This window comes from Urocampus carinirostris, chromosome 1 (assembly GCF_059441175.1).
Source record: "Urocampus carinirostris isolate Australia breed hairy pipefish chromosome 1, RoL_Ucar_1.0, whole genome shotgun sequence".
In the NCBI taxonomy this organism is placed as follows: Eukaryota; Metazoa; Chordata; class Actinopteri; order Syngnathiformes; family Syngnathidae; genus Urocampus; species Urocampus carinirostris.
The window spans coordinates 70,366,928-70,386,016 of record NC_142349.1 but is presented as its reverse complement, the minus strand read 5'-3'; the positions used below and the strand labels follow the sequence as shown (position 1 = coordinate 70,386,016).

Genomic DNA, 19,089 nt, shown 5'->3' with positions numbered 1-19,089 from the left:
ACAGCGCTGAAGCCGGGTAGCTCCACGTTAGCGTCCGGGATGCTAGACGTGAGCCACGTTTCCGTAAAACACAGCAAACTGCAGTGCCTGTACGCTTTGACGTTTTTCACCAGCACAGCCAGTTTGTCGGTCTTATTTGGTCGAGAGTTCACATTTCCCATGATTACGGACGGTACCGAAGGCTTATAACGCCGCTAGCCGCTTAGCCTTAGCCACGATAGGGCCCCCTCATCACGCCGGCCTGAGAATTCTTCAGGGCAAGGAGTTGATTCCTCGATTAAACGCATTTTTGTGCGTTAAAACCAATAGCGATACGATAGAAAGTAATCCAAAGTGTAGTTGTCAGACGGGACGAAAAACACTGGATAGAAGCAGACAATTAAAACAATGAATCACAAAAAGAGCGGAATAACACGGAGCTGCTGGAAAGGCTGCCGTTCGCGGCGGCGCTTATAATGTTGTTATGTAGGAGCTACCACCAGACCTACAGACAGATACAAATAGTCTGTCTTCTTGTCCGTATCTTGTAAACCTGTCACCTATTGATTTTTCTGCCAATCTAAGCCTCATTCAGTGTGTTTTTTTACAAGTTCTTGGATTAGTTATCCATTTTTATACGCTTTGGGAAATTTGTGTTTGAAAAAAAAAGTTTTTCTATCCATGTTGTCAAGGAACGGACCAGGAGGCAGGAAGTGTGAACTCATTTTGCGTGTACGATCTGTCACTTTAATTTAGAAAATAAAAGTTGTCCAACACGCAGGGACCAAAGACAAAACAAAACAGGCTTAAAGGCAATCAAAATCACAAACAAGGCATTTACTCAGAACAAACAGGCATGAACAGGTGTTTCCTCAAGTTAAGCAATGGTCTGGCCACGGGCAGTCCCAAAAGGAGCGCTTAAGTATCCCACACGCAATCAAGTCAATGTGTCTCAGCCGGTGTCAAGGGAAAGGACCAGCTGGGTGCCATGACGACCGTGCAGGACATGACACATGTATCGATCCATCTATCCATCTATCTATCTAGCAAAACAAACACATACAATAACAAAGAAAATGAAAAAAGGAAAAAGTAGCAAAAAACACAAAAATCTTTGGACCATGGCCAACCCAAGTACCCAAAAACCCAAACAGGTTGGGCACCTCGGCACCTAAGTTGGTCATGGTCCCTCCAGATGAAACAAGACACAAGAAAGCGGCCATGTCACTCGGGTCAGTGTGACACAACAGAGAGAGAGAGAGAGAGAGAAATAAATACAATTACAGTGTCTTTGTGAGAGGCACCTGGCTCTCAAGTACATACAACATATTTCAACCTGCAGCTTGTTTTTCTCTTGCACTTCTCTGAGTGTTGTCTCGCGGGCCGGATTCAATCCCTTAGTGGGCCTGATTTGGCCATGTCACTTGGGTCAGGGTGACACAACACACTCTTTTGTTCAACAGCAGGGCCCGACAGCTTTCGCTGGTTTACCCCTGCTGCATCATACGGGTGCCCATCCCATCCTTAAGAACCCGTCCACAATCCCACTATCCTTTCACAACACCTCTCCACTCATTCCTATCACCAACAAGAGCTCTAGCTTCCACTCGATTTAAAGTTTACATTTAAAGTTTTTACATCTGGAAAATTTGGCAAATTGTATTCATCCGTACTTAACTTTTCATTGTCGTTTGCTACACAGTTTGACGTTAAGTACTAATACCATATTTTCTGTCTGTATTACACGGACTGCTCTTCTTTAATAATAAATACATTCTTGAAATGATTGGAATGAACAAAAAAGATGTACGCTAAAACTGTCTGTGGTTTAGGAGCCGCAGTGAACGCTCAAATATCACTGTGGAGTCAGCAGTAGGATTCCAGTTTTGTGATCTGAAAACAGAATGTTCGGATATAATTGAATTTGTGGCTTTTGGGTACAAATTTTTGGAGGCCTTTCTGTTTCAACCAGAGACCGGTGTGCTTGTCACCAGTCACAATAATATGTACCAACACCAAGTACAACCAGGGTTGGGTAGGGTTACTTTAATTGGATTACTTTCATTTACTTTTGGATTATTCCAATACCAAATATGCTAATAAAAGACAAAAGAAACTAAATATAAATATAATTACAACTCACAACACATGGTAAGCTCTCTCTCCTGGCTTTGATCTCCAGCAAAACTAACATAAAATGCTACCAGGGTTGGGTAGGGCTACTTTAACTGGATTACTTTCAATTACTTTTGGATGACTCCAATACCAAATATGTTAATAAAAGACAAAAGAAACTAAACATGGATAAAATGATGACTCACAACACGTGGTAAACTTTCTCTCCTGGCTTTGATCTCCGGCAAAACTAACATAAAATGCGACCAGGGTTGGGTAGGGTTACTTGAACTGTATTACTTTCAATTACTTTTGGATTATTCCAATACCAAATATGCTAATAAAAGACAAAAGAAACTAAATATGAATATAATTACGACTCACAACACATGGTAAGCTCTCTCTCCTGGCTTTGATCTCCAGCAAAACTAACATAAAATGCTACCAGGGTTGGGTAGGGCTACTTTAACTGGATTACTTTCAATTACTTTTGGATGACTCCAATACCAAATATGTTAATAAAAGACAAAAGAAACTAAACATGGATAAAATGATGACTCACAACACGTGGTAAACTTTCTCTCCTGGCTTTGATCTCCGGCAAAACTAACATAAAATGCGACCAGGGTTGGGTAGGGTTACTTGAACTGTATTACTTTCAATTACTTTTGGATTATTCCAATACCAAATATGCTAAAAGACAAAAGAAACTAAATATGAATATAATTACGACTCACAACACATGGTAAGCTCTCTCTCCTGGCTTTGATCTCCGGCAAAACTAACATAAAATGCGACCAGGGTTGGGTAGGGTTACTTTAACTTGATTACTTTCAATTACTTTTGGATTACTCCAATACCAAATATGCTACTAAAAGACAGAAGAAACTAAATATGGATAAAATGATGACTCACAACACGTGGTAAGCTTTCTCTCCTGGCTTTGATCTCCGGCAAAACTAACATAAAATGCTACCAGGGTTGGGTAGGGTTACTTTAACTGGATTACATTCAATTACTTTTGGATTATTCTAATACCAAATATGCTAATAAAAGACAAAAGAAACTAAATATGAATATAATTACGACTCACAACAGGTGGTAAGCTCTCTCTCCTGGCTTTGATATCTGGCAAAACTAACATAAAATGCTACCAGGGTTGGGTAGGGTTACTTGAACTGTATTACTTTCAATGACTTTTGGATGACTCCAATACCAAATATGCTAATAAAAGACAAAAGAAACTAAATAGGAATAAAATGATGACTCACAACACGTGGTAAGCTTTCTCTCCTGGCTTTGATCTCTTTGATCTCCAGCGAAACGAACATAAAATGCGACAGAAACAAAATGAAAATAAATCCAAACATCATTTTTGCCGTTCCATGTATTCCGTTACTCCCCAAGCCTGCAAAAAATGTAGTCATTTTATCCGTATTTAGTTTCTTTTGTCTTTCATTAGCATATTTGGTATTGGAGTAATCCAAAAGTAATTGAAAGTAATCCAGTTAAAGGAACCCTACCCAACCCTGCAACTAATACATTTGGATGGCATGACAGCCAGCATTTAAAATATTTTAGTTCAAAAAATTAAACTGAATACTTTTGAATGTTAGTAGTCTTCCCTCATGGGCAACATGAAAAATAAAGAATTGTTATTAACAACTTAGTTTTCATCTTTCTATTGTCAATAGACTAAGGTTTAAAAGGAAACCAGAATAGTATATGTGTCATGATTACTGATGGAAATCATCTGTGCCCGCTCTTTCGGCGCCAACCGCCGCGCGTTCTGATTGGCTCCCTGTCACTATTTGAACCCAGTCCTGTCAATCCCCTGTTGTCAGTCTGTCTGCAAACCTCAGTGTATACTAGGCAAGCCTTTTTCAACCCTGACTCCCACCTGTCCCGCTTTTGCTCCCGTCTGTCTCCGGCTACGACCTGTTTTGAGCCTGACCACGTCTGCTCTCCCGTCCCGGCTTACGACCTCATTTTGTCCCCGACTACGTCTACTCTCCCGTTATGGCTTACGACTCGTTTCCGACCCCGACCACGTCTTGCTCTCCCAGTCCTGGCTACCGACCTGTTTTTTCCGTCCCTGACACTGCTATCGCTCGCTACAGAAGATCCACTTCTGTGTTTGGATCACAATACGAGTACGAGAGCGACTTGATTCCCGCGTCCTGCGGACACCGGATCGTGGGCGCAGCCCTTCATCTTTCCTTCAATAAAACTTGTGGTACGCTACGCAATTGGGTCCTGTTTCCGTTCTGGTCCTGACAATCTGAGACAAATCAATTCACGATGTGAGCTACTTGTTCCTCTGTGTTTGATTTTGACTTAAGTTGGAGATTCCTGAACTGGCGGTTCTTGTCTTACAAGAATACAAACATTTTAAAGTGACATAGAAAACATAACAAGAAGAAACAGACACTCTTAACCAATACCAATGCATTCCTTTGGTTGAATATTTAGCAACATTTGTCATGGTTGCCATGGCACCCAATTGGCCCCGCCCGTGTGGCGCCAGCTGCGGCTCGTTGATGGATTGGCTTTCTTTCTATTCAGATTCAGATTCAGATTCAGATCTACTTTATTGTCATTCTAGTACACGTGTATACAGAACGAAATGCCCTCACTCACCGTTTGTCAGGCCATCAACCAACCTCTGCCCCGCAAGACGTGGGTTGTGACTCGGTCCCATTTCCTGTTGGTATTTCCTGTCCGGTATTGTTCCCATTTATTTTGTCCTGTTTAATATCGGTTTCCAGTTTCGTTCCTGTCTAGTTTGTACTGTTTAATTTCGATATCCTGTTTTGATATCAATCCTGTCTCTCCTGTCCGGTATCGACCCCATCTGTCCGATATCTGCTCTGGCAATTTGCACCCTGGAGTGTAAGTTGTTAACCCTATCTGTAGGGATGTTATTACCCATCACATTACGTGTGGTTGTGTTACTGTTTGTGTCAGAGTTGCCATGGCGCCCAAATGGCCCCCGCTCAGTGCTCTCATTCTTCCTTTGTCAGTCCGTCAACGAACCTCTGCCCCGCAAGACGTGGGTATTGACTCGGTCCTGTTTCCTGTTGGTATTCCCTGTCCGGTATTGTTCCCGTTTATTTTTGTCCTGTTTAATATCGGTTCCCATTTTCGTTCCCACCTAGTTTTGTCCTGTTTATTATTCTCTCCAGTTTTTGATCCCGTTCCTGTTTATTTTCGATATCCTGTTTCATTATCAATCCTGTCTGTCCCGTCCTGTCCAGTATCGACCCCATCTGTCCGATACCTGCTCTGGCGATTGGTATCGATCTCGTCGGCCTCTGGCTTCCTGTCATTCCTCGCCAGACTGCTGCCTAACTTGCATGACTCCCCATTTCCCGTAAAATAAAAGGCTTGTGTGAGAAACATCACGCATTTGGGTCCTGATCCTGTTCCGGTTCATGACAACATTAAATTGTTATAGGCATATTGCATATTTCTCTAACTTAGTTTTAACAGTTTCTATAATAGAACGATCTTTTTAGGGGATTTTGTGATGGTGGCCTGTGAAGGACTTTGAGACTTTTTATGATTAAGAGCAAGACCGACAAAAAATGTGACTCGACTTTGTGAAATTGGTTTAAAGTTGCTGACTGCCAATCTTTTGTAGCCTAAAGACATTAGATGACAAAAACAGCAGCGCGTCTATTAATGAGTGTTGACAGGTGCAGGGTTGGGTAGGGTTACTTGAACTGGATTACTTTCAATGACTTTTGGATTACTCCAATACCAAATATGCTAATAAAAGACAAAAGAAACTAAATATGAATAAAATGACTCAATTTTGTGCAGGCTTGGGGAGTAACGGAATGCATGGAATGGTAAAAATGATGTTGGCAAGCTGTTTGGATTTATTTTCATTTTGTTTCTGTCGCATTTTGTTAGTTTTGCGGGAGATCAAAGAAATCAAAGCCAGGAGAGAAAGCTTACCACGTGTCGTGAGTCATCATTTTATTCAGATTTAGTTTCTTTTGTCTTTTATTAGCATATTTGGTATTGGAGTCATCCAAAAGTCATTGAAAGTAAGTTGCTATCCTAATATCAATCTCACATGGTAATCACCACATGGACTGAATTAAGTTCACAATAAGTAATCTCTTAAATGTGTTTGGGATTACTTTTCCGACGTTATATGTGCCCTATGATTGGCTTACATTCCAAAGTAGAGCCCATCTTGAGTATGGTAGGTTATGATAAATGCTAGATCTCTGATTCTGTGAAAACCATTGATTATAGAAATCGGTGGAGGATTGATAGCCTTAAAATTGTCACGGTTGCCATGGCACCCAATTGGCCCCGCCGGTGAGTCGCGGTTGCCATGGTGCCCAATTGGCCCAGCCCGTGTGGCGCCAGCTGCAGCTTGTTGACGGATTGGCTTCCCTTCTATTTAAGCTAAGTGCTCTCACTCACCGTCTGTCAGTCCGTCAACGAACCTCTGCCCCGCAATACGTGGGTTTTGACTCGGTCCTGTTTCCTGTTGGCATTTCCTGTCCGGTATTGTTCCTGTTCCCGTATTTGGTCCCGTTTAATATCGGTTTCCAGTTTCGTTCCCGTCTAGTTTGTCCTGTTTAATTTCGATATCCTGTTTTGATATCAAATCTGTCTGTTCCGTCTGGTCCGGTATCGACCCCATCTGTCCGACATCTGCTCGGGCAATTGGTATCGATCTCGTCGGCCTCTGGGTCCCTGTCATTCGTTGCCAAACTGCTGCCTAACATGTATGTCTGCCCCATTTCCCGTAAAATGAAAGGCTTGTGTGAGTATTTGTCAGTATTTAAACTCTGTCCTGTCAGTCCCCTTTTGTCGGTCCGTCTGCGAATCTGTTTTTACATGGCAAGCCCTTTTCGCCTGCCCTGTTTTTTGCTCCTATTTGTCTCCCGTTACAATCTGATTTGACCTCGACCACGTCTGCTCTCCCGTCTGGAATTACGTCCTGTTTTGATCTCGACCACGTCTGTTCTCTCGTCCCGAATAACGATCCGCTTTTGATCTCGACCACGTCTACTCTCCTCTCCTGGCTTTCGACTTGTTTCCGATCCCGTTTTTTTGCTCTTCTATCCCGGCTACTGACCTGTTTTTTCTGCTCCCGACACCGTAATGGCATACTGTTGAATTTGTGTCTGGAGATTGGAGCTTTTAGATAATAACTGCACAAGAAGTGGCGTTGTTAGGGGAGTTTTTCTTAACATTTTGAAGCGAAAGTGCAGCTTTTTTTGATTAAGAAATCTCGAGACCCGTGGTCAAGTCAAAGCAAGTCAAGTCATGTATATTTACATAGCCCTTAATCAAAAAGAGTCTCAAAGTCCACAAATTATTGCAGATTATTGTTTCGATCCTGACCACGTCTGCTCTCCCGTCCCGGCTCATGACCTCTTTTTGTCCCCGGACTACGTCTACTCTCCCGTTCTGGCTTACGAATTGTTTCCGACCCCAACCACGCTTTGCTCTCCCAGTCCCGGCTACTGACCTGTTTTTTTCGCTCCCGACATCGCTCGCCACGGAAGTACCACTTTCGCGTTCAGAGCGACCTGCTCGCCGCGACCAGCGATCACCGGATCGTGTGTGCAATCCTTTTCCTGCTTCGCAATAAAACTTAGAAACGGTCCTGTTTCTGTTCTGGTCCTGACAAAAAATACATATAATGTTTGGTGAATACTTTCTGTGTTTTTAGGAGTGATCAAAATTGTTGACGATCTAATATGTCATGGTTTCCTTTTGTTCCTGTTTTTAGGTGACAATGACAGGTTGGTATGTTTGGAGGACGGTCTATGGTCTTTTCCTGAGGCCTACTGCAAAATCGAGTGCCCGGAGGTACCAAACGTCCCCAATGCCACGCTGATCACGACAGAATGCCTGGACTCAAGACACGATGTCGGCTCCGCCTGCCATTTCAAATGCAACCCGGGCTTCTATGTATTCGGGAGTCTTAAGAAGAAGTCCCCGATGTGAGTGTTTCGTTTTTCTAGTGAGGAAAAGTACTTCTACTCCAAATCAGGGCAGCAGGACCGGTATGGAGACCAGGCGCAAATGATGATTGTTTGAGATTCAGAATCGTCGTCACCTAGCTATTCTTGTCAGGTTCGGAAACGAGTCGCAAGCCAGAACGGGAGAGCAGACGTAGTCGGGATTAAAACAGGTCGTAGCCGGAGACAAACGGGAGCAAAAACAGGACAGGTAGGAGTCAGGGTCAAAAAAGGCTTGCCTTGTAAAAACAGAGGTTCGCAGATGGACTGACAACAGGAAAGTGACAGGACTGGGTTCAAATGAGCGGGCACAGGTGATTCACATCAGTAATCATGACAAAATTATTAATAGAAATACAACTTTAGGTTGAGATTTGTTTGCACATATGTCCAGGTTCTCGAGCAATTTCCTGCTTTTTAATAATAAAGCGAGAGAGCATTAAACAAGTCGCTTGCTTTGGCGGTTGCAGTCACAGGCTAGATCACAGGTGTCAAACAGGCGGCCCGCGGGCCAGATCAGGCCCGCTAAGGGATCGAATCCGGCCCGCGAGACAACACTCAGAGAAGCGCAAGAGGAAAACAGGCTGCAGGTTGAAATATGTCCACTTGATGTTGCCAAAGCCAGGTGCCTCTCACACTGTACTTGTATTTTTCTCTCTTTGTGTCTCTCTCTCTGTCTCTCTTTCTCTCTTCCACACCTTTTCTCCCACTCTCTGTCTTTTTCACTGTCTGTGTCTCTCTTTTTCTCTTCCTTTGTTGCTCCTTGTCTTTCTCTCTCTGTCTTATTAACTTCTTTTGCTCTAACTTAATTGTTTCCTTTTCTCTCTGTCTCTCTCTCTCTTTGTCTCTCTCTGTCTCTCTGTGTCTCTCTGTGTCTCTCTGTGTCTCTCTGTGTCTCTCTCTCTGTGTCTCTCTCTCTGTGTCTCTCTCTCTGTGTCTCTCTCTCTGTGTCTCTCTATGTGTCTCTGTCTCTGTGTCTCTCTTTGTCTCTGTCTCTGTGTCTCTCTCTCTCTGTCTCTCTGTCTCTGTCTCTCTGTCTCTGTCTCTTTCACTCTCTGTGACCCTTTGTTGCTCTTTGTCTCTTTCTCTGTGTCTTTCTCTCTTCCTACCCTTTGCGCTTTCTTTTCTCTCCTTCTGTCTTTCTATTTCTCTCTGGATTTCTTTCTTCCTCCTTTTCTTTTCCCCCTCTCTCATGACTTTTTATCTTTTATTTCTCATGTTCTCTCCCTCTCTCTCTTTCTTTCTTTGTCCCGCCCTCTCTCCTTTTCCCTCCCTCTTTCTCTTATTTCTTTTTCTCTCTGTTTCTTTCTCTTTAATCTACTAGTCTGGCCCCCGATAGAATGTTTGTTCTATTGTGTGGCCCCCGAGTTAAAATGAGTTTGACACCCCTGGGCTAGATGGTGCGTAGTAAAAATATTTTATCAGCGAACGGGCTGTCCTTTGACTTGCTATATTTGAGTTATTGGAACAGTAAAAAAGTAATGGGGCAGAAATTGGACGTGGCACTCCAGATCCACATTTTACAATGAGGATAAGGAATATGTATATGTATGAAAATGATAGTATGGAGTTTTATTATTTCTTTGTTACTTTTAGGAAATACTTCAAGTCTGAGTGCCTGGAAGAGGGCCAGTGGGAGGATGCTTCATGTGAGCCTATATCATGCCCACACCTACCTGGTGTGTTCCAGGGCATGTACACGTGCACCAATGGCCTCTACTATGACACAATTTGCACCCTGGAGTGTCCAGATGCAAGAGAAAATGTAAGTTGTTGACCCTATCTGTAGGGATGTTAATACCCATCACATTATGTGTGGTTGTGTTACTGTTTGTGTCACGGTTGCCATGGCGCCCAATTGGCCCCGCCCGTGTGGCACCAGCTGCGGCTCATTGACAGATTGGCTTTCCGTCTATTTAAGATCAGTGCTCTCATTCTTACTTTGTCAGTCCGTCAACGAACTTCTGCCCCGCAAGACGTGGGTTTTGACTATGTCCCGTTTCCTGTTGGTATTCCCTGTCCCCGTTTATTTTTGTCCCGTTTAATATCGGTTTCCAGTTTCATTCCTGTCTATTTTTTAACCTGTTTATTATTCTCTCCAGTTTTCGTTCCTATCTAGTTTGTCCTGTTGATTTTCGATATCCTGTTTCATTATCAATCCTGTCTGTCCCGCCCTGTCCGGTGTCGACCCAATCCGTTCGATATCTACTCGGGCAATTGGTCTCCAGTTTCTTTCCCATCTAGGTTGTCCTCTTTAATTTCGATCCCCAGTGTCTGGTATCGTTTCCGTCTATCTCGTCCTGCTTGTTATCGGACTCCAGTCTCCAGTGCCTGATATCAATCCTGTCTGTCCCGTCCCGTCCGGTATCGACCCCATCTGTCCGATATCCACTCGGGCAATTGGTATCAATCTCGTCGGCCTCTGGCTTCCTATCATTTCACGCCAGACTGCTGCCTAACGTGCATGACTCCCCTATTCGCGTAAAAGAAAAGGCTTGTGTGAGAAACGTCACGCGTTTGGGTCCTGATCCTGTTCCGGTTTATTAGAGTTTTTTTCTGGAATGTCACACTTATGGCGAGACATTGTATTTCACACCTAGGCCTTTAACAGAGCTATGACTGAATCAGTTCAACCCTCAATAAGTATTCTATGGCTACAAGACGTGGGTTCTGACTCGGACCGGTTTTCCTGTTGATATCTTCAGTCCGGTATTGTTCCCGTTTATTTTTGTCCCGTTTAATAATGGGTTCCAGTTTTGTTTCCGTCTATTTTGGTCCTGTTTATTATTTTCTCCAGTTTTCGTTCCCATCTAGTTTCTCCTGTTAATTATCGATATCCTGATTTGTTGTCCTCTTTAATTTTGATCTCCAGTGTCTGGTATCGTTTCCGTCTATCTCGTCCTGCTTGTTATCGCACTCCAGTCTCCAGTGCCTGATATCAATCCTGTCTGTCCCGTCCCGTCCGGTATCGACCCCATCTATCCGATATCACCTCGGGCAATAGGAATCGGTCTCGTCGGTCCCTGGCTTCCTGTCTTTCCACGCCAGACCGGCTGCCTAACGCGCATGACTCCCCATTTCCCGTAAAATAAAGGCTTGTGTGAGAACGTCACGCGATTGGGTCCTGATCCTGTTCTGTTTCTGACAGTATTGATATTGTCCTTTGTGACAGTATGATGTTATTCATTCATTAATTAATGTATTTATGGATTTATTATACAGGGAGTGCAGAATTATTAGGCAAATGAGTATTTTGACCACATCATCCTCTTTATGCATGTTGTCTTACTCCAAGCTGTATAGGCTCGAAAGCCTACTACCAATTAAGCATATCAGGTGATGTGCATCTCTGTAATGAGAAGGGGTGTGGTCTAATGACATCAACACCCTATATCAGGTGTGCATAATTATTAGGCAACTTCCTTTCCTTTGGCAAAATGGGTCAGAAGAGGGACTTGACAGGCTCTGAAAAGTCAAAAATAGTGAGATATCTTGCAGAGGGATGCAGCACTCTTAAAATTGCCAAGCTTCTGAAGCGTGATCATCGAACAATCAAGCGTTACATTCAAAATAGTCAACAGGGTCGCAAGAAGCGTGTAGAAAAACCAAGGCGCAAAATAACTGCCTGTGAACTGAGAAAAGTCAAGCGTACAACTGCCAAGATGCCACTTGCCACCAGTTTTGCCATATTTCAGAGCTGCAACATCACTGGAGTGCCCAAAAGCACAAGGTGTGCAATACTCAGAGACACGGCCAAGGTAAGAAAGGCTGAAAAACGACCACCACTGAACAAGACACACAAGCTGAAACGTCAAGACTGGGCCAAGAAAAATCTGAAGACGGATTTTTCTAAGGTTTTATGGACTGATGAAATGAGAGTGAGTCTTGATGGGCCAGATGGATGGGCCCGTGGCTGGATCGGTAAAGGGCAGAGAGCTCCAGTCCGCCTCAGACGCCAGCAAGGTGGAGGTGGGGTACTGGTATGGGCTGGTATCATCAAAGATGAGCTTGTGGGGCCTTTTCGGGTTGAGGATGGACTCAAGCTCAACTCCAAGTCCTACTGCCAGTTTCTGGAAGACACCTTCTTCAAGCAGTGGTACAGGAAGAAGTCCGCATCCTTCAAGAAAAACATGATTTTCATGCAGGACAACGCTCCATCACACGCATCCAAGTACTCCACAGCGTGGCTGGCAAGAAAGGGTCTAAAAGAAGAAAAACTAATGACATGGCCTCCTTGTTCACCTGATCTGAACCCCATAGAGAACCTGTGGTCCCTCATCAAATGTGAGATTTACAAGGAGGGAAAACAGTACACCTCTCTGAATAGTGTCTGGGAGGCTGTGGTTGCTGCTGCACGCAATGTTGATCGTGAACAGATCAAAGCACTGACAGAATCCATGGATGGCAGGCTTTTGAGTGTCCTTGCAAAGAAAGGTGGCTATATTGGTCACTGATTTGTTTTTGTTTTGTTTTTGAATGTCAGAAATGTATATTTGTGAATGTTGAGCTGTTATATTGGTTTCCCTGATGAAAGTAAATAATTGAAACGGGTATACATTTGTTTTTTGTTAAGTTGCCTAATAATTATGCACAGTAATAGTCACCTGCACACACAGATATCCTCCTAAAATAGCTAAAACTAAAAAAGCCCCACTCCAACTTCCAAAATATTCAGCTTTGATATTAATGAGACTTTTTGGGTTCATTAAGAACATGGTTGTTGTTCAATAATAAAATTAATCCTCAAAAATACAACTTGCCTAATAATTCTGCACTCCCTGTATATGATAAATGCCCTGCGACAGGCTGGGGACAAGTTGAGGTTGTCCCCTGCCCACTGCCAGTAAAAAGCTGTAATGCGCTCCAACCCTCCCGAGACCCTACTGAGGATAAGCGGTGCAGATGATGGATGGATACATATATTTTAATTCCATATTATTTATAATTTACCTTTATTTATTTAATCAATAGTTATTCCATATCTTGCCTGTCCAATGATATGCAGTTTCTGATGAAGAATTCGTCATAATCGTGATTTACTTGGATCCTAGAGTGTGATTCGCTGTACTAAGGATGGCGAATGGAGCGCAGATTTCACCATATGCTCCAGGCTCCGCGGAGCTTGCTCGACACCCAATGATCTCAACTCTGTAGCATACAGCTGTGACGAGGGGATGGATATTGGTGAGTAAATCTCAATTTTTATGATTTAAAAGGAGTGTGTGTTGTTTGAGGTGTCCTTAAAAAGTTACATTTTTCATTACATTATCAAGTATGTGTTATCGGGCGGCGTGATGGTGAGTGGTTAGCATGTCCGTAGTACAGTTTTGAGGTCATGGGATCGAATCCAGCTATCATTTTTCCTGTGCAGAGTTTGCATGTTCTCCCCTTGCGTTGGTTTCCTCCGGGCACTCCGGTTTCCTCCCACGTTCCAAAAACACGCATGTTAGGTGAATTGGCCGGTCCAAATTGTCCCTAGGTGTGAATGAGCGAGTGAGTTATCCGTCTCAGTTCAGGGTGTCCCCGAATATATATAATAGAATATATTCACCTTTAAAAAACAAAAAGTACTATTTCCTTCCCGTTATCACTGACTGTCTTGGGAACCATTACTATAGGCAGAAAAAGGAAATAAAACCAGCAAATCACAACAAAATGAGATTTGGTCCCTCACATGTCACATGCGCCAATAGACTGAACAGGAAGAAGAGCTTGAGCATCTACCTTGTGACCCACTTTTGGGTCCTGACCCACCAGTTGAGAAACACCATTTTAAAACGACTGCCATAATGGAAAATCGTAGGTGTTTGAAAACTCGACCGGACTGTAATTTTGACAAAGAAAGATTCTTTATCCTTTTCCACGCAGTTTTTTTGTAACCACTACCTGCCCACTGCCCGAAGACAGCTGGGATGGGCTCCAGCACCCCCGAGACCCTACTGAGGATAAGCGGTGCATAAAATGGATAGAAGTATGTGTTAGCAATGCTTAACTGATTCCAAACAGCCCTTATGCTTTTATTTTACTTTTATCAAAGCTGTTTGGGGCGGAACACATTAGGTTTGAGGAATAAAGTGTGTGTGGTTTGCTGAGAGTGACGTTACGCTGGTCCCCAAAGTTTTTTTTTAAATACTTTTGTCGGTGTAGCATGAAAATTGGAAAAGTGAGAAAAGTCCTGCTACTAGTAGAGTCCAAACGCCAACCCAAACCCACAAAAAGATGAAAATAGAAGAGCGCGTCCGAGAAATGCACGTACTTGCATGCGCATCCTGTATGAGCTGAGGTTCCAATCATGATTATAAAATTCCAGTTTCTGTAGAATAGAATAGAATATACCTTTATTGTCATTGTTACAAAATGGGTTGAACATATTGTGACAACGAAATTGGACGTGGCACTCCAGTTTCACATTTAAAAACAACATTTCTATAGCGCTTTTCAAGTCAATGACTTCCCAAAGCGCTTTACAATGTGCTTCACATTTCCCAATAGCGGCCTTGCAGCCATCTAAGGCGCTAACCTGCTTATTGGGGGTATTAGGGGTTCAGTGTCTTACCCAAGGACACTTCGACATGTAACACGGGCGAGCCGGGATTCGAACTGGGATCCCTTGATCCCAAGACGAGCGCTCTACCTCCTGAGCTACTGAAGATAAGGTTATAATTTACACAATATAAAGAAACAAAGAAGATAAAGGTTATAACCGTACAGTTCCTTACTAAAGGAAAAGTGTGACCACTACAGTGTTTTTATTTATCGTCAAGACGTTTATTTACGGCGTGTCATGGACTACATCAATGCCCAGATGATTGTATGCACTATCTTTGTCTTTATAGTTTTTTTTTTGTCTTTTTAGCTTTTATCATAACACCATTTTGGTATCTGGATTTCCTGTACACACATATACAATTATGACATTAAACAAACGTGTTTTTGCCTATAAACTTCAACTGTCCTTGATTTGCAGCCATTATTTTCCTAAATATTAAAAAATATTATTTTATTTTTGGGCAGGTTCTGTTTGTTATCCTTCATGTGTTTTAACCCCTGACCTGGATCTTCACGACCCAGTGGTTCTGCCCAATGACTCTACCGTTGCTACATTAAAACACTGGATGCTTCCCATTAAAGTTCAGGTGAGATTTACATACCTGTCAACCTGTACAAAGTACTTTTATTATGCATTTTACGACGTGTACGACGTACAAGAAAATCTGTACGGAAAAAACGCACATTTTTCAATGATGGGTACCATTCGGTATACACCGACGATCACCAAACGGCAAATCGATCAAGTCAAACCAGTTCGCCGCGGTAGCCTCTATCTCGGTATCGTTTTTTTTCGTTGCAAACGAAGCGAGCGGTTTGATGCTACTGTGCGCATGCGATTGCCGCCTGGGGATTTCCCATCATGCATCATTCCGAAGCAGACATTTCTACCGAGATTTAATTTCATTGACAATTTAACTAAGTGTACTCCATCGAAAATGGACAAATTAGCGACAGAGTCTCTGGGAAGGATTTTTCTCAAGTCCTTTATCTTTCTCCTGTTGGCCATCTTCTCCCCGCTTAATGGCGTGCCGACTCCTCCCATGGGCGCGCCGAGGAAGCCCCCTGGGCTTCACCATCTCGTAGAAGAGCGTCCCGATGTCTGGGGTACTCAAAACAACACCAAGCGTTTCTACGTCATCAGGGCCTTTCTGCGTCACCAGCGTCTGGATGTGCTGATTATAATATCAGCCGTACGTCCCGTTTAAGCCGTTCATGTAAACACCATTTTCCACCAGGGTGCCCTGACCTCGCACCACAGCCCAGCAGTGAATATCTCTTGCATTAAATGTATTTTTTTATTCAATCATATGAAATCCTTTATAGTCAAATGTATAAAACCCTTCACTATCTATGGTATCTTTCTATGGTATCTATCGATCTATCTATGGTATGTATCTACCTATGGTATCTATCTATGGTATCTTCAGTATCTATGGTATCCAGAGTTGGGTAGGGTTACTTTAACTGGATTACTTTCAATTACTTTTGGATTACTCCAATACCAAATATGCTAATAAAAGACAAAATAAACTAAATATGAATAAAATTTTAAAATTATGTGCAGGCTTGAGATTTGCTGGAGATCAAAGAGATCAAAGCCAGGAGAGGAAGCTTACCACGTGTTGTGAGTCATCATTTTATTCATATTTAGTTTCTTTTGTCTTTTATTAGCATATTTGCTACTGGAGTCATCCAAAAGTAATTGAAAGTAATCCAGTTAAAGTAACCCTACCCAACCCTGCTCGCATTTTATGTTCGTTTTGCCGGAGATCAAAGAGATCAAAGCCAGGAGAGGAAGCTTACCACGTGTTGTGAGTCATCATTTTATTCATATTTAGTTTCTTTTGTCTTTTATTAGCATATTTGGTATTGGAGTCATCCAAAAGTCATTGAAAGTAATCCAGTTAAAGTAACCCTACCCAACCCTGATGGTATCTATGGTATCTATCTATAATATCTATGGTATCTATTTATCTATCTATCTATGTCTACCCTGGTCATATCCCTCGAGACGGGTGACCGACAAACACATACACAAAAACAAAGAAAATAAAAAAGGAAAAAAGTAGCAAAAAAAAACAAAAAAATTGACCATGACTAACCCAAATGCCCAAACACCCAAACAGGTTAAGCACCTCGTCATTCTGGGCAGGGTTGGGAAGGGTTACTTTAACTGGATTTCTTTCAATTACTTTTGGATGACTCCAATACCAAATATGCTAATAAAAGACAAAAGAAACTAAATAGGAATAAAATGACTACATTTTGTGCAGGCTTGGGGAGTAACGGAATACATGGAACGGCAAAATTGATGTTGGCAAGCTATTTGGATTTATTTTAATTTTATTTCTGTCGCATTTTATGTTAGTTTTGCCGGAGATCAAAGCCAGGAGAGAAAGCTTACTACGTGTTGTGAGTCATCATTTTATTCATATTTAGTTTATTTTGTCTTTTATTAGCAGATTTGGTATTGGAGTAATCCAAAAGTAATTGAAAGTAATCAAGTTAAAGTAACCCTACCCAACCCTGGTCACATTTTGTGTTAGTTTCACGGGAGATCAAAGAGATCAAAGCCAGGAGAGAAAGCTTACTACGTGTTGTGAGTCATCATTTTATTCATATTTAGTTTCTTTTGTCTTTTCTTAGCATATTTGGTATTGGAGTCATCCGAAAGTAATTGAAAGTAATCCAGTTAAAGTAACTCTACCCAACCCTGGTCACATTATGTGTTAGTTTTACCGGAGATCAAAGAGATCAAAGCCAGGAGAGAAAGCTTACCACGTGTTATGAGTCATCATTTTATTCATATTTAGTTTCTTTTGTCTTTTTTTAGCATATTTGGTATTGGAGTCATCCAAAAGTCATTGAAAGTAATCCAGTTAAAGTAACCCTACCCAACCCTGATTATGGGAGGAAAATATATGCAGCAACAGCCCAGCACGTTAACTCTTTTGAAATTGCTCGTCTTTATCCTCCTAAAATCGGATTTAATGATTAACATATACTATAAAGTCTACGTCACCTGGGAAATCAAATGTCAAAGTCTTCTTATTTCATGTCATAATTTTTTTAATTTACCGCGCGCTTTCCAGGTCAGCTAGTTAAATTTTAAAAACCCTTGGCATGTTTCGTACAAAGTGTTTGTTTTTGTTTCCATGTAAACGATCTGGACAGTCGTGAAAGCTGAGCCACTGACAAAGAGCAAAGAAGAAAATCCGAATGAATAATACGCTGTAACAGCAGGTGGTCCAAACAACAACATGCACTAAAACAAGTTCCTTATTGTTGATCCACGATTTTGGATAAGCAGATCTCATCTCATCTCATCAGCTGCACCGCTTAACCTCAGTAGGGTCGCGGGGGTGCTGGAGCCCATCCCAGCCATCTCCGGGCAGTGGGCAGGGGACACCCTGAACTGGTTGCCAGCCAATCGCAGGGCACACAGGGACAGACAACTCACTCGCTCATTCACACCCAGGGACAATTTGGACCGGCCAATTCACCTGAAATGCATGTTTTTGGAACGTGGGAGGAAACCGGAGTGCCCGAAAGGAAACCCACGCAAGCACGGGGAGAACATACAAACTCCACACAGGAAGTCTGGAGCTGGATTTGAACCCACGACAGGTTCCCATGACATGAACTGTGCCGCACAAGCGCTAACCACTGCGCCACCGTGCTGCCCGGATAAGCAGATATTTCATCAAATATATACATTGGAAACAATGTTCCCTGTAATTTTCCTTACAGGTCTGAGCGTTCACACATAGTCGGTGAGTAACGCTTGAAACAACAGTGAGCAACGGCAATCCCAAGTGTGGCAAATTCTTTCACAAGATTTTCATTTCTCTTTTTTCATGGTATCTTTTGTCGCATACTACTGACATTTTAGGGGGCTTATTTAGTCGGTTGCACGATACAGAAGTGTATTTAATCACATTTTTTTAGTGGAAGTACAATTTTGGCAACAAGATTGACTTGGTATAATTGGAAATTATTTGAATGCAACACAAACTTTTTCTTCTTTTTACGTTTTTTTTCTCCATTTTTTAATCCCTTTAAAAAAAATCTCATTTGATCTCCGGCAAAACGAACATAAAATGCGACAGAAGCAAAATGAAAATCAATCCAAACAGCTTGCCAACATGATTTTTGCCGTTCCATGTGTTCCGTTACTCCCCAAACCTGCACAAAATGTAGTCATTTTATTCATATTTAGTTTCTTTTGTCTTTTATTAGCATATTTGGTATTGGAGTCATCCAAAAGTAATCAAGTTAAAGTAACCCTACCCAACCCTGGATACCATAGATACTGAAGATACCATAGATAGATAGATAGATACCATAGATACCTCAGATAGATAGATACCATCGATAGATAGATAGATACCATAGATGGATACCATAGATAGTGAAGGATTTCATACATTTGACTATGAAGGATTTT

At 42.2% G+C, this 19,089-nt stretch overlaps 1 protein-coding gene across 1 annotated transcript in view; it reads left to right on the top strand.

Annotated features, from left to right (window-relative positions):
- pappa2 (pappalysin 2) overlaps positions 1–19,089 on the top strand; it is a 129,285-nt gene that overhangs the window by 90,639 nt on the left and 19,557 nt on the right. Inside the window, exons 21-24 of the mRNA XM_088320360.1 lie at positions 7,859–8,072; positions 9,687–9,855; positions 13,142–13,274; positions 15,105–15,226. Of these exons, the coding sequence (XP_088176486.1) occupies positions 7,859–8,072; positions 9,687–9,855; positions 13,142–13,274; positions 15,105–15,226 (638 nt within the window). The remainder of the gene's footprint in view (positions 1–7,858; positions 8,073–9,686; positions 9,856–13,141; positions 13,275–15,104; positions 15,227–19,089) is intronic.